Source organism: Dendrobium catenatum, unplaced genomic scaffold (assembly GCF_001605985.2).
Source record: "Dendrobium catenatum unplaced genomic scaffold, ASM160598v2 original_scaffold_254917, whole genome shotgun sequence".
Classification (NCBI taxonomy): domain Eukaryota; kingdom Viridiplantae; phylum Streptophyta; class Magnoliopsida; order Asparagales; family Orchidaceae; genus Dendrobium; species Dendrobium catenatum.
In genome coordinates, this window is record NW_021573316.1 from 896576 (window position 1) to 924526 (window position 27951).

Sequence of the window (27951 nt, forward strand, 5' to 3'; positions counted from 1 at the left end):
AAAAAAAAAGTTATAATTTATTTTTTTATTAATTATAAATGACTTTGGATTGTAAATATGCTAGTTTCATAGCATAAATTATGCATATAGCTTAGTCTTGGCAATCATTTTTTTATTTATGACAAGGGTTAATGGATGGAAGAGTTAATTCAAGGGAGGTATTCGATATTTTACAAAACCTCAAAGAATCAAACAAAACCTCAGGGGCACTAAATGATAGGCACATAAGAATTAATGAACATATTGGAGAAATTAAATATCATACGGAGTTGAAAGTATAGCATACCATAATATATTTACTTGATGATAGATGTCAAACGGCCTAAAAGGACCTAGGTGAAATCAAACAATAATTAGCATTGCATTAACTTCGACACATTGAGTTGGAGGTTCATGAAGAACAATATAAAATTAAGACAGTCTACAGAGAGGTAATAGCAAATAGAAGCATAAACAAACAATATGTCCACAAAATGGCTTCTCCTCAATACAAGACTATAACTCCACCTCAGACCATATGTTGGTGAGAATACTCGTGCGCTAGGAACATAAACAAACAATTTTTGGCTCAAGCTATGACCTTGTACTCTAACAAGATCATGAAAAGACAAATTTTGTCTACATATATATTCATTCTATATATCTTATACTCATCCAAATCATCAACAGAAGCATGGCAAGCCCTCAATTAATTTTTGCTACAATTGTAAAATGTAGCTTGGTAGTGTTGGAATTATGAATGGTAGCTTTGTTGCATTTAATATATCCGTACTAATTTTTTATGTAAATCTATGGCAGTTTAGATTATTCTAATATAAATCTCCTTATATTGAACAAAACATGTTAAATAGCATTTATTCTCTATATTTTCCATTATGGTATAAGATCCATGCCTCTATCCCCTGCAAATGGTGTTGTCATCACTGTTTGTGGATCTCTTTACTTCTCTCACTTCTCTAATGTCTCCCTCTCAATTTTCCATCAAAGTTCTCCCACTCTCACAAAGCTTTGGGATCGTCCATGTCAAGCCGATTCAATAGTACTCTCACTAATGCCATGCACGTGCCTACTCAATTAGCTTTTAGCTCTCACATTGGCATGCACCTGCTCTAAATGAAGTACCTTACCACCTCAATGTCCCTAGCCACAATTAATCGCTAGCCCATACCTTGGCCTGCACCGGCTCCCAGCAAGTTTCTCGCCATCTCAAATCAGCAAATCTACATATCAATGGTCAAAATATTGAAATTGTTGTTCATCACGAATCCCTTACTCATGCTCACCGGCCTTGGTTTTAAATTTTACTGACCATAATTGCAGATCAACCGTTATCAAGATTTCACTAGCGCCAGTCATAGATCTCATGAGATCAAAAAATAAGTATTTGGCCTTCCTTGAAGAGGTTACTGACACAAAGATAGATTTCCAAAGGCTTCCATCCTTATTCAAAAAGAGGGTGGCGCTTGATCCAGAGCATCTTCAATGCACAACATGTTACACATGCAAAAGAAAAAAATAATTTTTACTAATATTTGTTTACATAAAGAACCAGTCTATTTCAATCAAGACAATTATTGGTAATAAGTCAAAATAACAAAAAACCTAATAAAATTCAACCAACATCAGCACTTGTGACATCACGTAACAACCGATTGGTTCAATCTAATGTGTGCATGAGATTAAGGACAACAAGATCTTAACGGAAGGTAGGGAAATTGATATGCCGCCGGTTCACCCTGAGCCGGCCCAGCCAGCCCAAGGGCCGGTTCAGGTTTATAGGAGGCGGAACTTGTCCGCCTCCCTTGGGTTTGGCCGCCCACATGGTGGGCCCCAACTTGCCAAATAATTTTGAAATTCAAAGGGAGTGGGCGGCCAGGTCTTGGGAGGGAAATTAGTTTAGGAAAGTGTTTGTATTGAGAGGGAAAAGAGGTTTAGGGAGGAATATGTTTTGATTGATTGGGAATTAGGGTTTCTTGGCGACTTGAACTCTACACTCTCTTGTCTAGAGATATGAGAGAGACGATCCTCCTCTCGAATTGAGGATCTCTTGTTTCTTTGCTTTGTTCGTGTTTCTCTTTGTTTTCTATAAGAATTGCTCTCTTTGATTGTTCTTTCACTACGATTTCTTCGTTTTTCTCGCTGATTTTATCGATTATTGTTAGGTTTGCTTGCGAACTCAAGTAGATCCGATAGGATTACTTGCGAACTCAAGTATTTCCTATCAGAAATTAAGATGCGATCAGTAACCTATAGCTTGTTGAGATGGATCTCGATTATGTCTAACATCCTTCTATGGAACACTTCAAGAAGCTGAACCCAATCACAAGCACATTGGAAGAGCATTAGCATTCAAAAAGCTCTACTCTCCATATGTTAGCACCTGGTCGGAGCTTTAGCCTGATGAAAGCTCCTGACATGACACAAATTCAGAGTTGGTATAATATTTAGCCAAAAAAAATTGTTGTATTCCAATTTGTGTGGTGCATCATGTGAATCATATAAATGGAAAAATATTATTCTATGTGCAAAAAAGACCTTAAGATAAAATCTTCATCATCTTGAGCACCAAACAACAGCTTAACCATAGGGGCGGATGAAGTAGATTGTAGGATCCAAGAATATTTTTTTATTTTTTTTATTTTTATAGGATCCAAGAACATAACTCCCAAGATGTCTGCTGGCTTAACATTAGGCGTGAGCTAATTGATAATGGTTTAGACTAAGTTGGTCAGACTTGAGTTGATCACAAATAATATTTTCATTTTGAACAAGTGGATTGATCAAAGATTAGAGAAAAATGAATCCCACGCTTTCAATGGTGGTACACCTGCATCTATTTTTAGTAAAGAGAACATCAATAATTTATTAGTCAAGTGCACCCCGACTAAAATCAAAAAGCTGACAATGGCACAAACTCAATTTTTTGAATTAGCATCCATTTTTCCAATGATTAAAGCCCTCTCCTACATAAATAAAACCCAAATTGAGCATTCAATTTAATTGAATCAATTTTCCATGCTATAGAATTGAATGGATAAAATGTAAGACCTTCCTCTTAGTTTAGCTAGATTACACTCAGTTTATTTTACATAATTTACTTGATCATTACAGAATCCCATGGGGGCAAGACCTTGGAGAAGGCTAATGTTCTTTCTTAAATGATTGTGTCAGGCAAAGGCTCTATTGGCAGCATATCAACACCAATTCTCCCGCAACCAAAACAGGAAATAATTGGCATGTGCCAATCTCTTATAGTACCAAGTGCATGTGATGAGGACATCCATAGAAGATTTCGACACACCTACCATCGAAGGGGTCGTCGAGCGACGACCACGATTCATAGTCTTTATTTCTGATGTTTTATTTTATTCATGTCATTTATATTTTATGTTTTCCATTTGTACCATATGAGGAAGTTATTGCATGTTGTAGCCCAAGGGCAATTTCGACTTTATGGTTTTTATTTTTCGGATGGCCTGTATATAGGCTTAGTCATTGTATTTGGAGTTAGTTTTCGATGAATGAAAATTTCTCTTGTTATTGATCTCTTTGTGAGTTCGTGGTATCCCCAAGATCTCTTTGTGAGTTCTTGAGGAAGAGTTTTTTTTTTTTTTTCTTTTAGTTGAATAACCTTCCACTCCATTGCTCTTCTCCCTCACCTCCCTCCTCAAGCTCTTCTCAAGACCCGTGGCCTCTCCTCCTCTGTTCTCTCCCATGTCACCACCCATCCCCTTTTCCGCCGCCCCTCCCAGCCCCACCGCCGGCTGAAGCCTCAGCCAGCCCGTCAGCCACCATCCCGCCGCCCCTTCAGCCATCCAGGTTTGCCACCGGCCACCCCCCATGATCCCCTATTTGAATTCAAATTCCATTGATTAACTTTACTTTCCTAAAATAGTTCTCTCTATTTTGGAAAGTCAATCAAAGGGAATAAATTCAATTTTGAAATTCAAATCTCACTTCCCCCACTTATTCCACAAATTTGGGAGCTATTTCAATTCAATCAATTCTAAAATTAAATTCAGATTTGATTATATTTAATTAATCCCTTATGGTCCCCACTTGCTTAATTCCCAAGCTCTCTCACCACTATACATGGCCGGCCACTCCCCTCTCTCTCTCCCCCCTATTAATTCTACTTTAATACACCCTTAACTCTTTGCCTCTTAGGCTAATTTCAAATTTGAAATTCTGAAACTAAAATTAAACCCTCCATATTTTTGAAAATCAAACTTAAAAATTCAAATTTATGTTTTCTTTCTCCAAAGGGCCTCACCCCCCCCCCCTCTTTCGCTCCCAAAAACCATTTGGACCCCCACACAATCCTCCCAAGCCCATACTACTGGCTTTCTCCCCCTTCCCTTAGCCTTCTCATCATCCCAAACCCTTGCAATCATGCATGGCGGATCCCGAAGTTGATAGCGGATTCGTACTCGACGTCCACGGAGACATCCACATCGTTCGATCTCCATTCTTCGACGTCGGGTTTTGTTTTGACGACACCGTTGAAGATTACTTGAACCGAATCTTTCCCCACCTTGTGGACTTCCTCGACGATCAATTCTCGGACTACGAGTGGACCATCAACGGCCATCCACCCGCTTCCCCACCTCCACTACCACCGCATCCCTCGCCATCACTACGGATTGTCTGCACCGTCTACCTTGGAGTGATTTCGTTTCTTGTATGGTTCTTCTTCCTCCGACAACCCTAGATGTAGAAAAGTGGCTTTGAGCCTCAAGGTGAGACGATTACTTTGTTAACCGTCGGATTCTAGTTGACTAATCATTTCATTACTCTTGTTTACGTTGTTATTTTAAAGTTCTTGCAAATTTAGTTGTAATGGATTTCCTAAGCATCGTTTGCTTCTTAGAGCTTTCTTGATTCTTCAATTTTGAGACGCCTTAAGATTAATTTTATCATTACTCCAACAACTTTTATTAATTTCTAATTTCTAAGAAACTAATTCCTGGTTTCACACCAGCATGTATGTGGAACATATGATTAAAGAAATCCTGCAACTTGAAGGAGGCCCAAATTATTTCACTGACCATCTATTTGTATCTTCAAACACACAAAATTCGATATATAAATTCTACAAAATATTGTGATGTCCCAAAATAGTTAGAATGAAGTGGTGGTGATGATGATGATTACAAATGGACAAAAGTAAGTGTACATATTTTGCACTAGGGATTTTAAATTAAATTGCATCAATTCTACATGTTCTTATCATTACGGTGACTCTGTGAAATGAGCTGTATAATTGGGATTTTCACAAATGGCGGAGACCCGTGCTAAAAATTTCATTGCTATTATGAGGATTCATTTCTCAAAATAGCACTATTTACAAAAAGTTCATGATAGAAAGTGAAGGAAAAGAAATATAGAACAATGTTAATGGCTATCATATGAAGAATTACAAACAATAATAAAAAACTAGTGTCTATAAAAGACCAACTCCACTTGGAAAAAACCCAGACCCCAGTAAAGATTTACAGCATGCACACTTGGTGCTACATATATAACAAAATAAAGTCTCACAAGAAATAATGAAGGAAAGTTGGATTTGAGAACTGATAGTTCAGATACAACCTTGTCAAGGAAGGTGTCCCAGAGAGTAAAATAATTCGATTTATCTTAGCTGCCACATCAAGTACAGCTTTTGTCTGGCATAAAAGAAAGAAGAAGAAGCTTCATAATAGAGACCGTTATAGATCAAGTATAATCCACATACACACCACATTCTTGCAGGAATTCAGATACAAAAGGGTGTGTGAAAACAAAAAATAAAAAGAGCATGCATCAATAACATTACAAGGATGGGTCAGAGACAAAATTGTGTGTAAGAACAAATAATTAAAAAAAGCATTCATCAACAGCATTACTAAGGATGGTATTCAACGAAAATATGCATTTAGCCAGTATGCCTATTGATAATCAATACATATATACAACAACGACAATAACAAATTTCATCCCACTACGTGGGGTCAGTTACATGAATCCTTTTTCTCCATTGTATCCTATCAAGAGTCAAATTCTCCTTTAAATCTAATTTTTAAAAATATCATTTTAAATACTTTCTAAACAAATCTTTTTAGGTCTACCTCTACCTTTCTTAATATAGGTTAGATTTAACACATCTACTCTTCTAACAGGGATCGAAAGGCCGACTTTTATATGACCAAACCATCTAAGACGACATTCTCGACAAATCAACGAACTTGTTCATCTGCTCATTGTTGTCGACTGCCAGAGCAGCCTGACATTTGCAACAAGTTGCACGTCATTATCCGTAGATAGGTCACCATACCTTGATGAGCTTTCTACAGTCATATGTTGGTGTTTACATTCACAATGAACTATTGGTACTGTCTTGCATACAAATCATCACTTCATGGGTTCTCTACTGGCATATCTATTGCAATATTATTAAAAATGCTCGTAAGAGATCCATTGTAGTTGTGTTGTATCCAATATCATCATTCACAGGTGATCATGGTGTATTTTTTTGCAACGACGGGTTGTATATAGGTCATTGATGTTGACCATGGAGCACTGTTACATTCATCATTTGTTGCCCACTCTCATCTTTATTTGGACTATTGTGTGCACAACAGACTTTCTACTATTGCTTTGCAAAGGTCATCGTTTCACCCTGCAAGCTGATTGTTGCTTATATCAAGGCTTTCATTGATGCATGTAGGAGACGCCTGTGCACTCTGCAGTCGGCTGTTGTTGCTTTCAAGTACAGTGTATTCAACTACATGGAGACTGTTGTAGGAGTTCGTTGCATTCATTAGCATCATTCATTGCGTACCATGTATTCAGGTGTCGACGACTGATATTTGTTTGTACTTGATTATCATTCGTTGTTTGTATGCATTGGGTCTTATTCATCACAAGTTCCCTACTCGTTAGTTTGTATTCATTTGAATGCATTAAGTTATCACCTGACATTTGCATTTTAAATTTTAATTGTTCATTTTAACATTTTAGGGTTTTGTTCCTTGCAGTTCGGTTTAAATTCAGTCCCCTGTTGTTCACACAATCTCCTGCGCAATTGTTCAAAATATATGCATTTATGTTCAGGTACAGGTCCTCTGTATTGCTGTTCAAGTTAGGTCTTTTTGTTGTTCAGGTTATGTGCATTTCGATCTGAATTTCGGCATCATCCCAACATATCCACGTTTGGGGGAAGTTTTAGGGAACTAGGTCTTCCCACCACGCTAAGAAAAGCATGTATGACAGATATCCCCAAACATCGCAATCGTGGTCTTTAATCCCACCAAGCTAAGAAAAGCGTGTATGGGCCTTAAGTGGTACCTGCTTGTTCAATTCAAGTTTGGTTTCATGTTGTTCAGTTTCTGTGCATTTCACTCTGAATTTTGACAGCATCTCGACATATCCATCATTTGAGGGAAGTTTTGGGGAATTCGGTCTTTCCACCACGCTAACAAAAGCGTGAATGGTAGGCATCCGTAAACACCGCAGTCATGATCTTCACTCCCACCACGCTAAGAAAAACATGCATGAATATTCAGGGTTCCTGTTGTGAAATGCACAGTGATTTCTCTGCCTGTATTAAGGCTCGTACGGGTACTTAAAATTGTTCCTGCCATGCTAAGAAAAGTGTGTACAAGGCCTACCTGCCTCATTGTTGGTGTCGCACCAGGTTCTCTCATACCACACTAAGAAAAGCGTGTATAGGTGGTTGCCCGACGCGTCACACACGTCGAGGACATGATTTGGACCTTCATACCTGCGTAGGGGGTCGATGTCGTCGGCTATGTCGATAGCATCGGCATGCAATTCGAGGCGATATCATATTAAAAATGACCTTAACTCACACAAAGCCAATATCATGTCAAGTGTATCGCTACAATTAATTCTCAAATAATCTCTCACCGATAATAATGCTACATGTACCCTCTAACTGGTGGTTTGCCACCAAATGAAAACCATAGGTAAGTGGTTAAAATCTGGATGGTTTGATGAAGTGATTTTATTGCAAATAGTACCATAAATTACAATCACGTCTAGAGCTCTCAACTTCCCTGATGGTTAAAAAATGTTTGAATGATGAATCATAGGGCACATTTGATAGGGCATAAAGCCTTTTGTTAGCTAATATCGATTCAAGTTTGTCCACTTAGATAAGCACACACCAATACATAAGGCACCTTTGGATGAAGCCAACCTTTTACTATATTTTGTTTTCAAGGATTTTTTTTTCACAAAAATAATAATAATAATAATAATACTGCAAGCATATGCTGAAAAAAGTTTGAAGTTATACTAAATAAATCATTGATCAGCCAACGTTTTAAATCATTGATTAGGTAAAGTTTTTGCAAATTTTTTAAGTAAATATATTTACTTAATTTAGTACAACATTTACTTTACAGCTTTACCTAGCACATAATTTACGTTTATGTCATCTTAATTCGACCCAAGGTTGAACACTTGAAGAAATATTGAACCTTCACCACTCCTTTTGGTTTAATTTCGAGTCCATTTAATCATTAATGTAAACATTCAAGGCTGAAGCCAGAGTGAAATTTTCCTTTCACAAAAGTAAAAATGCCATTAACCCACCTATCAGCACCTCACAACAGCTGAATATACCCAACAAATAAGCAAAAAAGTAGAGGCGTTGAGACATCAAAGCAGGTAAGACTATGAAGATCAAGGAATATCAACCTCTGGAAATCACCATCAGGCAATATGAACCAACAGCCCTTCCCCATCAATGTAATCCAAGTATTTTGTTGTAAACAAGCAAAAGACTGCCAAGTTGAGAGAATCTCCGATGAGGACATCCGACCTTGGAGAGTCTACCAGAGGCGTGGCCGTCGATCTACGGCCACGATTGCACCGTTTTACTTTTGATTATCATTATATTAGATTTATTATTGATGTATTAGTTTATTAGCTTTATTGTACTTTTCCTTTATGCCTCCACTTGGGCAAATTATTGCATCAGGTCACCTGACAGAGAGATTCGTTCGGTCTCTCTCTGTCTACAGTAACCTGCGCTTTACTGTAGCACTGCTACAGTAAAGCGCAGGTTACTGTAGACAGAGAGAGACCGAACGCATCTCTGCGTTCGGTCACCTGACGCAATAATTTGCCCTCCACTTGAGGGTCTAGTCATATGTATGCCCTAGGGGCAAGTTGGTCTTTGTAATTTTCTTCATTGTATTGGTTATTTAAAGCCTCCCCCTCCTTTGAGGGATGATGAATGATATTATGTTATTTTCTGCACTTGTGTTTTATTGGTGAGATTTGAGAGTCCTAAAAGAGAGCTTAGGAGAAGTCCCTAGGATAGGGTATCGCAATACCCATCAACCGCAGGAAGCGTCCTGGTTTGTGGTTGACGTCGTCACTCCCCATTTTCCCTCTCTTCCCCTTAAACCGCCAGCCAAATCCCTTCCTCCCTCTCTTGGACAAAATCCCCATCTCCCCTAACCTTAGGCCGGCCACTTCTTCCCTCCTTCCCCTCTCCCGGCCGAGCACCGCCACCCCTCCTCCTTCACCCGCCGGCCATAAGCTCCACCACCACCCGACCTGATTCCCCATCACCCCACTTCCTCCACCAACCCAAGCTGCCAACCACTAGTCCCTTTCCCTACTTAATTTCCCTATTTCCTAAATTAGTTGCTATTAATTTGGAAAGTTTTTTAACTCAAATCCAAATAAATTTGAAATTCAAATCCTTTCTTAAATTAATTAACATATTTAAGGAAACCCCTTCAATCTTGGATTGATTAAATAAAATCTAAAATTAATTAGCATTGATTGCCCCTCCGCATTCAACGAATGTGGACACTTCTCACCCCTTTCTTTCGTTGTGAATAATCTCATTGTTAATTTAGGAATTTCTTGTTGAAAATCCTTCACATATGTTATGCTTGAGTAATTAATTATTTTGTGATCTTAACTTCTAGTTGTGTGCCTTGGCTTTAGGTAGTTTCACCCTTCTCTAGTTTTCTTTCATTGTTTAAAATCACTGCAAGATTAAAAACTAATATTGCTCTCAAATAAAAACGTGCGATTTCTTACTTAGCATTGTCTAAGCATTTAAGTCCTACATCAATCACTTTTGAAGTATGAAAGAAATGTTGGAGCAAGAAGGGTGGGATTATCTCTTGTTTAATTTCATTGGAAATAGGATACAAAACCATTGTCTTAAACATTAAACAACAGACCTTTTTTGTGCATGGCCAACACAGCAGAAGAAACAAGTTAATATGACAATGTGAAATTCTTTCAACAACGAATAAAAATTGCAAAATTTAAGCATGAACTAGCTAGTATACAAAGAATATGGCATAACAAAAAGCAATAGAAAATGCATAGAATGAGAATTAAAGTTCCGTTTAATTTAACAAGTACGATAAGCAAGCTGCAATAAAGATTAACATGCATGGCTAATGCAAGTATTTCGAAGTACCTCTTCAGGTTCCATTTTCTTCTTAGTGCAACGTATATTGTGAGACTCATCAACTATCAAAAGAGACCATTCTCTATCTATCATGCTCTTCCTCAAACGACTTAACATTGTGTATGATATAACAACAATCTTAGGAGCTTTGTCCAAATAGTCTAGATTATTTTGGCGGCCGAACACTGCAAATATGAGTCAAACACCGACTGGTTACTAAAAGAGATGCGAACTGTTACTACACTAAAGAGTAAAAGCTCAAAATAGTCCCACGACTATTGATAAATGTCCAATTTAGTCTTAGAGTTTCGCAATGCTCATATTTAGTCCCTCAACTATTAAAATTGAGTCAATTTAGTCCCAAGTGGATATGATATTACATTGCTTAAATTACTCAATTTTATCGTTTAATAAATTATAGTACATATTTAATCAACTACATAATAAGGGTGAATATATTAAAAAAAACTATTTTTTTAAAGCAAAATCTAACATGCCAAAATTACAATTTCATATTATTTAAATATAATAAAAATATCACAAGTCAATTTCATAACATTTAGTTTATTAATAAATCAAATTTAATTTGTGTTTTAATTTTAATTTACATTTTAAGTAAAAGTTACTTATTAATTCTAATTTTAATTATTGTCAATAAATTACAATTATAAAAATAATACAAATAGAAAATAATGTAATTATGAAATAACTTATTAATTTTAATTTTGATTATATTTTTAATTATTTATAAGTGAATTATTAATTATTAGTTTTAATTACCATTATTAACTAACAATTATAAATAATATAATTAAACTTTAAGTTAATTATCAATTAATCTAAGTAATTAGTTTTTTCTTAATTACATCATATTCTTAATTAATTTTAATTAAAATAGTTAAACTAAATTAATTTGTTATTATATTATATTTCTATGGCAATGCATGTTCTGTTGTCTTGCTATAGCCATAGGTTTGCTTTTCCTCTTTGGTTGCTTTGCTTGAGAGGTAGAGTTTTGAACCAGTCACCAAATAACTTATTTGCCTCCTTTGACGTTCCTTCCTATTGAATCTGAAGTCACACCTCCTCAACATTCTTCTGTAGGATTAGAGTAACGATGGGAGCTTGCTCGTTGTGAAGGTAGCCATCTTTCTTCTTGTACCCAAATAGCCCCCGCAAGGTTCTTCTTGTACCCAAATAGCCCCCGCAAGGTGTCTCATTCGGGGTGCGTCATCCATCTCACAGCCACACATGATTTTGGAATGTGAATCGAGCACACCGCAACGTGTCTCGCTCGTGGCCTGCTCTCTCACGTTTCCCTGGCTCGCTCGCGTGCCTTGTTCGCAGCTTCTCCCTCACACAATTTAGTCTCCAAGGCTTAAAGCAGAAAAGCGAGTGAGCATGTAACAATGAATTTTACCTAAATGCCCAGAAAGAAGAGCTCTCCAGCTTTTTCCATTTATTTAAATTGCAAATTTAATCCAATGATCAAATTGGACGATTTTTAATAGTTGATGGACCAAATTGGGGCAATACGAAAATTTATGACTAATTTAAGCATTTATCAATAGTCGGACTATTTCAAGCTTTTACTCCTACACTAAATATAACAAGAAAAAGAAACAAAAGTAATAAAGGCATTATAAAGTCAAAAAAAAGTTCTTAAACAAACTCTTGGAGATAGAAACCAAAGAAAGAAAAATGATTATGTTGATATTTGATATTTTGCAAAAAGTCTATAGGATAACATCATTGTATGCATCTAATAATTATCCAATAACTAGCAAAGTCGTGGCACATACTCAACTATAGTTATTGAAGCAATAGGGCGTCCTCAATGAGAATTTCTATAGGCAAAAAAGGCATTTGAGAATGTGAAAATTTTCCAAGAGCTACCCTTTCTCAAACCAGCCAATTTTTTACGGTTTGTCAAGAATATCCTTTGATTTTCTGCTCCTTGAAGAGATTGTTTGTAGTTAATTTGTGTAATAAATAAAAAATAGCATAATTTCATATACCAACCACCCACCAAAAAAAAATTATCTAATGTTGATAAAAGATATCCAATAAAAATTAATGTTTCTCTGAACCGCAGGTATTTTACCCGTGCTAGCTCCTCATCATCCAAGGCTATAGGAGTCAACTTGGTCCACCAACTAAAACTCCATGCAAACTTGGTTTGGTTAACCAAGGTTGCATGAATCGTGGTCAAACAAGCTTCATCTTGGTCAACTGAAGTCCAAAGCAAATCAACATGAAATGTGAACTATAGGACATTAATGATAGAAGTTGCAAACATGACATCCACAGGTCTGAGAAGAACTGCTCATCTAAAAAAGAAAAATAACTAGAGATTTATTTTATACATATAAAGCATAATTTTATAGTCATAAAATACTAAGTGCGGACCATATCAAAAGAAGGTAGAGCGCCATCCATAGTGTTAGAAGTTCAGATCTAAACAGCTGTTTATACCTCCTCAATTCCAGATGGCCTATGACACATTAGAGTACTTGTGCCCAAAGATTTTGCAGAAGCAATAAAAGGGGATGCCCTCAAATTTTATCTTCTACCAATACCCATAAAATTCAGAACCAATCCATATTTCATTTTCAAGTAGAGTGATAAAACTCAATTCAGCCAAAACTCTAGGCACATATGGCCTAGATAGACAATCCAAAGCAACATAAACTTGTAATGGCTTATCAAATATATAACCCAAGATGTATAAAATGAATTAGTTAAAAGATTGTAAAAGAAGTTGAAGAAATACCACCCAAAAAGAAGTGATAAGTACTTACCCAAACGGGTCAAAATGGGGAGACCATTTTATCATTCATATCAAAAGTTACTCACATAGTAGGAAAGTCCAGAAGCATCTGGCATAATATAATTCTAAATATAGTCTTATAATGATATGATGATGATCAATGAGCCAAACTAAATGAGAATCTAACATGAATATAAAAATAATCTCCAAGTTAGGGAAAGCCAAAGTGAATTTTCCAACAAACAATAAAGAGAACTAACAAGCTCAGATATCTCATCTTCAATGAAAATAAGCAAAGTTTTTCCTTGAAATATAGATGGTTGCTTATATTTAGGTCAAACTGAGTTTTGATGAAAAATAAAGAGAAATCGTTGAAAGAAGAGAGATGCATTCTTGAATCTTAGAGAGGTAAAATGAGCATCAACATGTGGTCCCCAATAAAGATGAAAATGTAACCATAATAGATTTAGAGCAAAAAATGAGAAAGTCATCCAGAAGGAAGAGAAACCATTAGTTGACGCGTCGATTTTGTTCATCTTCATGATAAGTGTTTAGTTCATCTTCACGATAAGTTTTTAGTTCATTGGCGTCGAATCGTGTCGAATTTTGTTCGACGAGGTCTGATTAAGTTTTATTTGGACCGAATTAGGTCAATTTTGATCAATTTGATTTTAGTTTGGGGAAATTAAATTCAATTTGATAAAATTAAGGTCCAATTCGTGTTAATTTTGATTCGACGGCACTCAATCGAGCGCGATCGAGCCCAATCAAGCCTCGATCGGCTTGATCAGGGCTGATTTAGTTGTCGATGCAATAACATATGTCAACAACACATATGAACATTTCATACTTATAAACCACCAGCAATCAAAAGAGCAAGTGACCCAACTATTGCTAAACAATAATAGTTAAAAATTGGAAAGATTTTGAAAGATACAATTTAGTCTGAATATAGAAGAGTCATACTTATAACATTTGTACTAAAAGGAAAAGCTGGGAGATGATAATTGACATAACTATGTAAGAGACTTCAAGGATTGGTTTATTTCCTCATCAACTAGATTAGCACTATGGTATAAATTCTTGAACGTAACATGAGGAATCAAAGGAAAGTACGTATTATGAGACAAAGTTCACATGCCTTTTCAAATATGCTCCTTAGTACTCAAGAGAAAAAAATGCTACTGAGTTTCAAGAGGCCTCGGAGATCAACTAAGACAAGTTTTAGCACCACTTGCCATAAATGAATTTTCAGTTTTAGACTTTTAGTAGAAACAGACATAAGAGTTGAGGATAAGCTGAAATATTCAAAGTAAAACTAGGAGCAACAACCTTGAAAGAAAAGAAACATTGATAAAAGACAATTTTAATAAAAGGTTCAAGTTCGACAACAAGTAAAAGTTGAAACCTATGAGTGCAACCTGTTTTACACATGGAAAAGCTGATCACTACGCAATCACTCGTCTCCATAAAAGTCATCACATTGAGGTAAAAACATAGACTAACATGATGACTATATAGATGACCAAGTCGATGTCAAAGCTTGCGACAAGTCCAGTCATATCAAGGAAGCACTAAATGGCTCTCACATGGCAGCCAATCGTTGTGCCCCGCCACTCATGCACACATAGACTATAGCCGTGACACCATCTTCCAAATGTATGTCAAGTTGTGCAAGCTAATCATTAGCAGTGTCAGTTGGATGAATGACAATGCTACATTTGCCTTTGCCCAAATGAAGATCACCAATTAAATGCATCCTGAGCCATGCAATATAGCTAGGGTGGACAAAACTTTCATCTTTGTTACCCAACACCGCCTCGCCCCTTTGCACCTAGCCAATAACTTATTTAATATTGCTGTGGGTTATGAAAGTATATCCACCTTTCCCTCCCTCAAAACTTCATAACTTCATTGTATGATAATAACTCACATGATTTTATTTTATTACTATAGTTAATAAAAATAATATAAGGAACTTGAAGCACATACATGAGATCTATAATATGTAATAGCAATAAAGCACACTTCCAAAATCAATATCAATAAATAGTAAAAATTACCAAGATGTATATCCTTTGGTAAAAGGCAAGGTAACCAACGCTCTAACTCCTCGGCCCATGAAAATCGCAAAACAGCAGGACAAACAATTAATGCAGGACCCCTATCCATGAAGCAACAAGCAATTGCAATAGCCTGAAAAAAAAAATGAATGAAGTACTCAAATATGACGAGTAATAAATAATATATAATTTATTTTTCTTTGTGTAACATTGATTTTCAATAATTTGTAAGAATCACAATACATGTCGAGATTAATTTTGCACCGATACAAGCATTGCAAGTAAAATATAAAGCCCAAAAAGAGGACGATATGGATGACAATACTTTATAATTCATACATATGGATAGTAAGATAGAGAGGGAGTAACAGTAGCTAATAGTAAAAATTGTTAAACTTAATCATTTTGATTAATAATGGATCGATAAATATAGTTATGCATACTCGTGGAAAATTTACAATTATCTGTAAGAACCATATAATTCATGTCAAGATAAATTTTCCACTTGTCAATAAAAAATACAACCCAAAAAAAAGGATGATATATATGACAATACTTTATATTACATATATATGGAGAGAAAGAGTACCAACCACCAGATGCGTATAGCCGAGATTCTTAAGCTTATTCAACGTGATTAAGAATAGATTTATTGATATTATTAAGCATACTTCATTGAAAATAGCAACACAACTGATGAATACCTCAATCAAATAAATATGATATGCATGCATATTAGGAGACGCCGGATTGATGGTCAATTTTATTCATGAATTTTGTAGAATCGACCAGAGCATGTCAATTTTATCCGTACAGATTAAATTATTGATTTTTTTTTCATTGGGCATCGTGCATACTTTATTTCCTTGGCAATTATGCATTCTTCCTTCTGAGTTTACTCATGCAAACTCACTCTTTTCTATTGAGTTTAAGATGCCTGTTGTGCTCTCAGTGTCATGACTCTTATATATTGTTGTGTGATCATGACTTTGATGAAACTGTAAGTTTACGCGCTTATCATGTAATAGATGAATTTCTTGTTTTTTTCACTTTTTAGCCGATGAAACGGTCCAAATGGGGCCGGCCCAGGCGGAACCGAGGCGGAGATGTCCGCATCTCCTGTATGCCAATCGCACCGCAAGCGCCAACCGGGCTGATTTAGGAAGGATTTTTTATAAAGTTTATGAGGGAATTTGAATGTATGGACTGTTTAGGAATTTCCTTTTGATTTGTATGCATTGAATACTTTATTTTTCCTAGGGTTAGGGCATCTTGAATTTGGCTGAATTTGAGATCTCTCATATTTAAGTTTTCTTTTGGGCTCTAGCGGCGTCTAGAGATTTGGGAGAGATCGATCCTCCTTTCAAATAGAGGATCAATTGTATCTTGCTATTTTCCGTTTCCCTTTCATCAAATAATACAAACTATCTACTGTTTTGTGCGGATTTTTGCGTAGAAGCTCGCTGTTTTCCGAATATTGATAGGAAATACCTGAGATCTACAAGTGTTTCCTATCAATTTCCTGGTTATTTTGTATCATATAATGGTGGATATTTTTATGTAGAAAACAGACTATTGTCTCATGGATTAAATGTAATTTAAAAAACTCATTTCGAACTATTGAAATGGTGCAGTCAGGCCATGACAATTAACATCTAAAAGTTATCACATTCAAGCGCTAATATGGCTAATCCTAAGCAGTCTCAAAAACTTTAAATATGCTTACTATACACTTTGCTTACATATAGGAGACTGCACATAAGCAAAATTCTCATAACACATGATACTAAATTACTAATTAACCTTTTATATATGAGGAAGTAAAAATATATCTGAAAAGAATTTACCTGGATGGTCTTCCCTAGTCCCATCTCATCTGCAATGAGACAACGCGCACCCCTCTGAAGTCCAAAGCGAACACCTTCCATCTGGAAAGGGAGAAGTGCATCTCGTAATGACCTTGGCAGTCTTGTCAAGAAGCCATCAACCTGTTCTTCAGAGTAGTGCTCCTTCCAGGAAGGTATAAGCCCAGTGGCAGCATAATTTTTAAATGTTCGGATAGCTAATAATGTGGTGTATGGAATATCAAGCAAGTCAGCCAACGGCAACTTCTTAATGCATTTTAACACTGAATCATAATCCTTCAGTTTATAGACTAAGGCCCTCGTGCAAAACTGACTTCCTTGACTCTCACTTACTCGAAAATCCAAAGCCTGCAGAGTTCAAAAATAAAAAAGATATGAAGTTTGACCACCAGTTGAAATTTGTGCCCGAAGGATCTTAAAAACAATTAATTGGCTATGAGAAAAATTTTCATTAGAATATCCTGAAAAAATGTTATTTCAATGGATCTCAAAGTTATTGGATTAGCATTTAAATTAGTGCAATACATGGATAATAAATCAAAACTTAAACTACATTTATATCAAAACAATTTTAAAGATAATGAGATCCATCCAAATCAAATTTGAGTTCTTATCTGGCTATCTGCTAATGATAACTCAAACATCTTACGACTTCTACTGCCACCACAAAAGATATCTTCCACAATTATTGTCCGCTAAATTATGTTAATACCTTCTACAAATACAAGAAAATGCATCATTTGTAATCTACAACTACCAATAGAATAATTAATTTAATTGAACTAGGCCTTGTTATTTTTCCCCTATCTGAATTATACACTTGAAAAAAAAATCTCATTTCTTTAATGAGTATGCTTCAATTTATCTGATATTTTTATGCATTCTACTACAACTGGTTGCATTTTCTCCCAAGCAGAGTAGCTTGATTAAGCTGCTATTTACAAAAATAAGCACATCACTCGATTTTCTAAGCTAAGGAAACAATTGTGCCAGAGATCAGTGAATTTATTTGTAATAATTTTGTCCAGCTGAGTAATGTGAAATCAATTCTTAGAAATTTCGTTAATAGCCTAACAATTGAAGTAATGCGAAATAACAATCAATATCAGCTTTACAGTAAATTCAAAAAATGCAAAAAAATGGAAGCTCGAAAGTTCAAGCAAGTAATAGAAGATTTTTTTTCCTTATTAAATAAATCTTATATTTACAGGTTTTAGCTGCAAGGGACATCAATTTTGCAGAGCGTCGACTATGGTCGAGGCTGGCAACAATGAATAACACCGGCAACGACTTGGTCTCATGCAAAGGCTCGCCCTTGGGAACGAAAGTAGGCTCAGGAACGGAGACGAGAACCAGAAGATGTTGAATAGTTAAATAGAATTAGGGAGCCTTTTCGGTTTAATAAAAAGTTTTCTATCATTTGAACGGTTTGATTTGAAATATTCATCTCATATTATCGTATTATTAAACCGTGTTGTTTTTAAAAAATTTATCTGGTCAGCCGATTCAGCAGTTGAACCTCGATTTGAAGCCATCACACACGGTTCCGCTCAACTAACATTTTTTAAACTACATTTGACCAAAAAAGTATCGGATAACCAAACGAAGCCTTAATGTATGATAAAGCGCAATAAAAGCGCAACTAAAACACAACTAAAGCGCACATAAAGGTGAGGTAAAGGGCACCTAAAGCTTTTGCATCATTTGTTTCTTTCGTTTATGAAGACGGTTGAAATTCAAAAAATAAACATTTTAAGATCACATTGAACAAACACTACTATGTATAAAATTAACACTAAACTCTAAAATTTAAAATATAATATAAACGCACCAAAAGCGTACCGCAAGCGAAACAAAGGCGCAACATTATCTTTTCTTAAATGCTGAAGTACTCCAACATCGTCGCCTACCGCCGAGAAGAAGGTATTGCAGAACGGAAGGTATTGCAGAAGTCCGAAGGCAAAGAGCCGAAAGTGTGAGAGAAGTGAAAATGTCAGGTGAAAAGTAAAAACGCTTCATTTCCATTCTTCTAATCATGAATTCAAACCATCTCCGGGTTATTGGGTCGGGTCTATCGGACTGACATGACATAAAGCAAAAAGATTATACTAAAAAAATTAACTTTTTTTCAGTCAAATGCCCGATTTCTATTGGTGTCTGAATGCAGAGATAGGTCTGGTGATCGGACCGGACCTAATAATTACGAAGCCTTTTTTGTTTAATAAAAAGTTTTCTATCATTTGAACGGTTTGATTTGAAATATGCAACTCATACTATCGTATTATTAAACCGTGTTGTTTTTAAAAAAATTATCTAGTCAGCCGGTTCAGCAGTTGAACCACGATTTTGAAGCCGTCACACACGGTTCCGCTCAACTAACATTTTTAAAACTACCTTTGACAAAAAGTATCAGATAACCAAATGAAGCATTAATGTATGCTAACATTCAAATGAGACGGCAAATAAAACTATTTTAATTTAGGCCCCCTGAATAAAATTTCTTGCTCTGCCACTGGTTTGTATGAAATTTTTATTCAACGCCAAGACCATAAACCCTTTCTCTCTACGAGCATAAATGTTCTAGCATGCAATAATATTCAAGTGCTTTAAATTTGTGTGCTTTTTTTAGAGCAAATGGAGGTTCGGGTATAATTAAATTTTAATTATACTATTTTTTTCAGTGTTTTCACTCTTTTCTTGAAATAGAAACCAAATACCCTCTATAAAGAAATCTACTTGCTTTTCTTTTTACTTAAACTGTCAAACAAAATAATAAGTTAGCTTTATTTCTCTGCTTTTCTATCCGAATTCTAACTCCCAATCAAAGAACAAAATAGCTTAAATTTAGACATTCTACAAAATCGTGAGTAAAAAGAAGAAAGGTAAATGAACCCACTAAAGAGATAGCAGCCTCCACGATCCTGAAGCACTCCGCGGCACCAGGGAAAGAAAAACCCGGCAATGGCTCCGGCGAAACAGCGAACTCGTCAGGCGAGCATATCTCCAGCACGACACGGAACCTTTCGGGCGGTTTCGGAGGCTCAGGTGGCCGCAGTGAGACTGAATTCTTCTTCTCCGGCACGGGCCCACCGGACGATGAGGACGGCGACAATGTTGGGCTGGGGACCTTGCGGCACCTGAAGAGCCTCCAAGGATCATCTTTCGACCTTTCTTCCACGCGCTTCCGTTTCTCGAGAGCTGCGATTAGGTTAGCCTCTGACCTCCTTCGCTGCTCCTCGGTGATCTCCATTGCAAACAGAAGTATGCGGAGGAATGGGTCAGGTTTTTTAGGGTTTAAACCTGCTTTGCCCACTGCTGCCGCCACCCCAAACGAACCCGCGCGGCATGGCGGCGGAAGAGCTTGTGACTTTTAAATTTTATATAATTTTCAAATTATTTACAAACATGTTCACTTTTTTTATAATGCACAAATTTGATCCCTTACGTGTCTTTTATTAAATATCTATCAAAATTATTTTTTTATCAAATTTATTTTATAAACTACATATTTTTATTGAACTATCGCTCGTTTGAAACAGAGGGCAATGATGTCATAATTTATTTGTTATTTTATGAAAATATGTAATTTTTAACATAAATGTGAAAAACATTAAGTACAAAGAAGCTAAATTATTAAAAATCAAAGCACTTTCGGTGTAATGATTTGAAGTTTATTAAGAAACTCTAAAGTTATATGAGCTCATGCTAGAACAATTATGTGATGAGTGATCTTCTGAGAAATTACATCAACGAGATAAAACCGTGAGGCCATTGGACCAAAGCAGATAAAATTCAGATAGTTAAGAGTTTAAGTTTTTATGAAATGAGATCAAATAGATAGATTGGTCAGAAGATGTGAACTAAGTGTCAAATAGGAGAAAGTCCTATGTCATGGAACCACCTCTTGAACCTAATATGGGATAAAATATTACATAGCGGGAGCCACCATTTAAACCTGTAAGAGTCACCTCTAGAATTCTATTTATTTGGTACATGATTCTAAGATAAGGATACTGACGAAGGTGTCGGTTATCTAAGTGGGAATATTGTGCATCCCCTTAAATAGAAATAAGCAAACATCGATGTACCTTTTGTTGTTATAATTGGAATTTTATTAGGAAACTCCAATGTTAATTATGTTAATGCACGAGCAATTCTGATGATCTCTTAAGAAGTTATACCAATGAGATAAAATCGTGATATCATTTAAGTCAAACTGGATAATACCCAATAGTTAAGGATACAGGCTGTTACAAAAAAGATCATACCTGCAATTGGATCGGCCGAACTATCTTAATTGAATTTCAACATTGATTAGCATATATTTTTAAATTATAAATGGTATTATGGCTATATGATAATTTATTATATTTAAACATTGTTTTAATATTATTTAAATCTCATTCAAATAATCCATCTACTACAAACTTTGAATAAGGTTCAAATCAAATTCAAACCATTTTTTACCAATGACTGATTCGACTCGAATAAGTTTCCAAATATGTCGAAGAATGTTAGTCCATTGTTCAAATAAAATAATATGCTTGTTTGTGTTTATATTTGAAGCGCTTTTCTTTTTTATAATTAATAAAAAAAAAATCAACATTTTTGTGTTGTATGTAGGAAAGGGGTGCAAACGAGTCAAGCTCGAGCTCGAGCCAGAGAGTGTTTGAGTCGAGCTCAACTGTCAAATATCGAGCTCGAGCTCAACTCGTCCCATTATAAACGAGTTCGAGTCGCTCGTCAAACTCCGGCACGGTCCATTTCGCTTCTGGTTCACCTGAGTTTGAGGCTTTGAGCCTCAGCGGCCTTTTAAAACGAGAGAGAGAGAGAGAGAGAGAGAGAGAGAGAGAGAGAGAGAGAGGGAGATGAATGAATAATATGCATTTATTATTCAGCTGTCTAAAACACTTTACATCATCATTTATTCGCTTTGGAGCACTCACCGGCCATTGTTATTTGTCAGAGAGAGAAAGAGAGATGAAACTTTGAAATACGCAGGATTTGAGAAATAACAAAAAATTTTGAGTTTAATGCATAGTTCAAATCCTGATTTACATAACATTTTATTTTTTAAAAAAATATTTATATTTAATAATTATTCAAGCCGGCTCGCGAGCTCATGAGCCGAGCTGGCTCGAGCTCGACTCGTGAGCTCGATAAGCTCGGCTCGCGGGCCTATAATCGAGTCGAGCTCGAGCCGGCTCAGCTCACTTGCACCCCTAATGTAGGATAATGAAGTAAAGATAGTTATGCTGATTTGATATTTCTCTTAAATGTCCTATAAATCTTCTACATGTAATTATTTTTTTGATAATAACTAATTTAATATATAGTACAATGTGGTTTGTCATTTGGTGGAGCACATATTTCTCCATTAGAGACAAACATGATAAAGAAGACAATAGGTCCATGCATGGATGCTTCATCACTATAGCATCTATTATATGGTGAGCGAGTCATGTCTTATAATTCTTCATATGCCCTATGAAGAAAAATATATTTTATAGATAGAGAAAACATGAAAAACTTCTATCAATAAGGGTTGTTGATTGAATGTACCATTAATTCAATGCTCGTATTTTAATAATATTGTCACAATCCAACCTGATCATAATATATCTTATCGTGTTAAGTTATGATAGAAAAATCTCTATATATAGTTATTAGAATGTTTGAGATTCTCTTTTTATACTATTTAGTATATAGATAATTATAGTTATTTTTCTAAAAACTTTTTATATCTTCAAATTTAAGATAAAAAATTACAAAAAAAAATATTCATAAATTATCTAAGCATGTTTAAAATATTCAAGTGAAATCGGTTTACAAAACGGACACTTAACGATCACAAAATTTCTATGTATACTGACAAATGACAATTTTTTTTAAGAAATTTCACCTAAGCCCAAAAATTATGAATAATTTAAGGTAATTAAAACACTGCATTATATATATTCGGGTCAAAACGGTTTGTGATTTGGACTTATAATGACTTATAAAATAATTTTCTCTCTCTCTATATATATATATATATATATATATATATATATATATATTCTTTTTTTTTAATCAGAAAATAACCTTTATTCCATTTGAAAATTTAGGCGATTGATACTTCATTTAAAAAAAAAAAAAAAAAAAACTTTTTTCAAAATTGAAAGTGCAGGGACAGACCAACAAAAATAGATAAAGAAACAAAATCAAAGAAAAGGCAATCCAACAGACGGACTTAGAAAATGCTCCAAACAGTATTCCCTAATCAACTAGGCAACATGTCAACCAATCCATCAAGGCAGCAAGGTTGCCAGCAAGCCACAACCAACATGAGGAAGGCAAATGCAACCTCATCATTGTCCAAGCACCAGACTAAACAAGCAACATCCAAAACAAAATCCCACCAAAAAAGCAAGCGACACCAACAATAACACCCAAAATCTGATTCTAACCCACAACCCCCAACAAAACACCATTGACAACTAATTAAAAAAAGCAATCCAAAAACTACAATTTGGACTTCCTCCTGCCACATTTACCCCTTCCTTGCAATGAATCATTAGCAACAGAGTTATCAACCTTCAAAACATACGTCTCATTTAAATCAAGCCCAGGATCACCACTATCTTCACCATACGAGGAGGCAGAATCCTCCAACCAATCATTTTGATCCAAAACGCTACCCTTCACATTATCCTTCAAATGCACTTTCAATTGTTCATTGGAGATAATTGAGATCGGAACTTCAATAAAGGATTCTCCATTTGGTTGCAAAGGAAGAGAAGCTGGAGCATGATCAGAAGTAAGCAAAAGAGAGGTAACATTAGTTTCATTAGGTGAAACATCCAACAAAACCTTAATGCCAAGGCACTTATCATTCTCCTCATTCACAATCGCCTCAGCTGGAGGAGGAACAACATGAAAGGTCTCCAAATCATGCACAAAAGCATCCAAATCCACAATAACACTATCAACCTTCTCCGTAAGAGGCAAAGCCAATGGGTTCTCGGTAGTCAAATGGTTGGACAAAGCTTCGTCAGAAAACACTTGAGCCTCCATTTTGTGCACATCAACACCACCATTGCCGCTAGGAATCGTGTGCACATCAATGCCATCGCCAACAATATTCTCATTACCCCGATTATCCTGAACAACGCGAGGATTGAGCATAGAACAATCCTTCCTAGAGTGACCCACAACTTTACAGTGCTCAAAAAAGGATGGAAATTCATCAATCAAAATGCTTTGAAAATAACCAATTCTTTTAGGGCCCAACCACACCTTATCAGGTCATCAGGATATGGTTTGGTGATATCAAGTTCCACCAAAATTCTATGAACCGAAGGACAAGCCCCCACTATAGTGGCATTGTCCACATGAAGAGGACGTCCAAAAAGAGAACCAAGCCCATGTAAAATACGGGGGGAAAAGAAATGCGGCCGCAGGTTGGGGAAAGAGACCCAAACAGAGACAATTGGGGATTCTTCAGAAATATCCACAAATGGAAAACATTTGATCAGTTTCATGAAGCGATTCCTAACAAAATAGGATCTATGAGCAAAGGCACGACAATAATCCAAATCACAGGGTAGTTTGATCAAAACATGACGGGAATCTAATAGGGCGACGAAAAATTCTCTGGTGAGCTTTAAATTAAAGAAGAACCTCCTTATGGCACCCAAAGACGGCCTTTAATTAGGGAAATAACCAACAAGGGAAAAAGTGAATGGGGCGGCAAGGGCCAAAACTTCATCCTCAGAAATCCAAAGAGAGGGGAAGCAGCAAAAAGAAGACTTCTTAAGATCCGCAAAAGACCCCGAAGAGGAAGAACCCTTTAGGGCGTCAATAAATGAATGACAGTTGAACTTACCATCAAGAAAGCCATGATCATCCAACTTAACCGCCATACTCAAGGGCAGAAGGGAAATGAAAAAACCAAAATAGCAGAACGTAATAACAAACATACATAAAGTAAAAGGAGAGACTTCCCTGAGCTGAAAGAAGAGACGACCAGCAAGAAGGATCGCCCCCGATGAGGGCGCCACTAAGGGGGATAAACCCTAACGGAGCTAAGAGAGAACCCTATAGGTAAGGTGGTTTGTGTTTGACTGATACTTCTTTCATGTCCTACATATAACCTTGGACTAGGGTTATAAATGAGTTGTGCTTGGGTGAGTTTGTTATATTCACATTCATGAGGAAAAAGCTTGAGCTTTTAATGCAAGTGATGCCATATTTGATCAGCTACCACATGTTATAGAAAGTCATTACCAGTCCCAATCAAGACAGTCATAGAAACTAGGAAGTCATCAAATGATATGTGTTTTGCTTACTAAGAAGCTCATGTCCAATTCATACGCACAATAGTATCACAAAAGTTATATTATCACAATCACTAATTATCACAACTTAGACTTTGTTTGGGACAGCTTTTTTTATCCTTCGTAAAGTTACTTTTTAGTACAAAAATCACTAGAAGATAGACATAAATATGTGGTTGAAAGCAGTCACAAACGAAGCTGAAGACACTACTTAACCTTTATTTGGGATAACTTTATTATTGCTTTCTAAAGTAACTTTATATTATAAAATTTGTAATTTAAATTTTTTTTACTACAAAGCAGCTTTAAAAAAGCAATTAGAAAGCAGCCCCAAATGAAACCTTAATTGAAGCCTTTCTATTCCTCCTTTAAACTAGAATAAATACAAATGCAATAAGGCAAACAAAAATCCAATATGTTATATGAAACCTACAATTAAATTATGGAACAGCTTTTCTCCGAAATAGTTATTTTTCCCCACAACAATGATATAATAACTTTTATAACAAACTGCAACTAAAGTCTCTCAGCCAAAGAAGTGCAATAAACTCTTCAGAGAGATTTTTTCTCATCTGATATGAAAAATATCAGCAAAAAACAAACAGGCACAACTAAGTAAGCTGCACTCTTCAGAAGTTCTTCAGCTTCTTTTGATATAACCCCAATCCGAGACCAATCTCCACTATACCTGACACAAATTTATTGGGTTTTTTTTATAGAAATCTTATGAATTATGAACAAATCTGAAAAAAAAATTTTGAAGCAATTAAAAGGAAAAAAAAGAAGAAAGCATATCAGTTACCCAGCATCTATGAATCCCAATCCAAAGACGGCAATGGCAGATCTGAAAAGAAAGGCTGTTGAAACTCTCAACTGGAGGTTGGATTCTTCCTTTTTGAAGTCTTCGCTGGATTTTGATTTCTTCGCCTTTATTAATCTCGAGTGTCTGTTGTTTCTCTTGATCAGATGAAAGTGTGATGAGAGACTGTGAGAGAGATGAAATCTTAGAGTCAGAGATCTCATGTTCTCCACTTGTTTTGAGAAGGAAAAGTTCTTTTTATGAGCTATAGAGTGGATAGAAAACGAGGGGACATGGACTCATGAGGCCTGTGGGCCTAACGGTCATTTCAAGCTTTAATTTTGTTGATTATTTCAATAGAAAATCTATCAAATCAATTATGAATTTCGGCACATTTGATTATAGGATCATATTAAGTATATAACTGCATTTTTAATTAACTTGCACTTGAAATGAAGGTTTTATTGAGACAAGTCTTAAGTTTCTAAGATCCTCTCAATCTAATTCCAAATAGATCAAAATTTAAGCACTCAAAAATTGGTTAAAATTTTCATGAGATTGATTGATATACCAGACAACTTTTGATTTTGAGGTACTTATAATCAAAGCAAACATATTGACAGACTAAATCAATGAACCCAATGTTGCTAAAATAGAACTTCATTAAGACATTAAGTTGTACAAAAAATATTATATGATACCAATAAAGAATACCCTATATTTTGAATTTTTATCAAAATGATTATAATGACGCACATTAAAAAAAATATAAGGGGAGATGCCTTAGGCACCCAACATGGATTCCAGGAGAAAGAATCCAATGCACTGTCCATTTCCTATGCACTTCATCATTGATAGAGCCGAATCTAACAATTGTCATCACCAATAAAGCCAACACCTGATATTTCTATCAAGGCCGATGTACCACATTGCCAACAATTTTGACACTTGTCATCACCATCAAGGCTAACATTTGTCATTACTGCCAAGGCTGATGACACCGTCGACACTAACAATGGCGCCCAGCAATTTTCTCTTAATGATAACAAAAGATTTCCTAAATGAGGATTCTGGAATAAAGACCCAACACCTTGAATGCCAACCCTCAATATTTCAAGTTGCCCACCATCTATCGATGCTCATTGACATTAACAAAGCATGTTGTAGCGCTTGTCGTCACTAGCAAGGACAACACTTGGTGTTGCCATCAAGGTCAATGTCCATCATTGCCAAAACAGATATTTGTCGTCATCACCAAAGTTTACACCCATTATTGACATCAATGACAAAGCCCACCCATCATATCTTTGTGATAATTCCAATGCCTAAAGGCTCTTTATACTTTAGCAATGGAAATAATCTTCCACAATATATGTGTACTAAAATGTATTAGTGTCTTATACAGTAAATAGTAATGAGAAAGTGCATTATTTGTGATATAAGACTTATTTAAATGATCGTTGATGATGCCACGAAGGCCCTCTTCCTCAACCATGTAATCAAATATTTCTATCGATTATGTAATATCGTTACATATTTGTTGAAGGTAGGTGGGCTAAATTGACATAGTAACGAGATCTCCAGCAATGCCTTTTCTAATGCCTATGCTCCTTATAATCTCTCACAACTAAATTAAGAATGAAATGCTTCTATTTATGGTGAATTGTCTCGATATTGGCTGTAGTACTT

General features: G+C 35.7%; 2 protein-coding genes across 5 annotated transcripts in view; both read right to left on the reverse strand.

Annotated features, from left to right (window-relative positions):
* LOC110103592 (DNA annealing helicase and endonuclease ZRANB3) overlaps nt 1-20503 on the reverse strand; it is a 41667-nt gene extending 21164 nt beyond the window's left edge. For 2 of the 3 annotated variants that reach the window (XM_020832377.2, XM_020832376.2), the window contains exons 1-6: nt 20042-20503; nt 17128-17493; nt 15281-15413; nt 10457-10632; nt 5593-5666; nt 287-322 (exon numbers count right to left, since the gene is read on the reverse strand). In XM_020832377.2, coding sequence (XP_020688036.1) covers nt 287-322; nt 5593-5666; nt 10457-10632; nt 15281-15413; nt 17128-17493; nt 20042-20395 — 1139 coding nt within the window. In that variant the 5' untranslated portion in view covers nt 20396-20503. Of the gene's footprint in view, nt 1-286; nt 333-5592; nt 5667-10456; nt 10633-15280; nt 15414-17127; nt 17494-20041 lie in introns of all 3 variants that reach the window. The other variant, XM_028692689.1, reaches the window with a different exon arrangement.
* A 2839-nt stretch (nt 20504-23342) lies between these two features.
* Nucleotides 23343-26511, reverse strand: LOC110103572. 2 transcript variants are annotated; one of them, XM_028692690.1, is made up of 2 exons: nt 26266-26406; nt 23343-26145 (listed from the first exon to the last, which is right to left on the reverse strand). In XM_028692690.1, exon 2 carries the CDS (start codon nt 24310-24312, stop codon nt 23650-23652), a length of 663 nt encoding a protein of 220 aa, XP_028548523.1. In that variant the 5' UTR covers nt 24313-26145; nt 26266-26406; the 3' UTR covers nt 23343-23649. The 2 variants fall into 2 exon arrangements, with proteins under 2 accessions (XP_028548523.1, XP_020688005.1); XM_020832346.2 differs by having other exon boundaries at nt 25806-26151; nt 26266-26511.
* Nucleotides 26512-27951: the final 1440 nt, after the last annotated feature.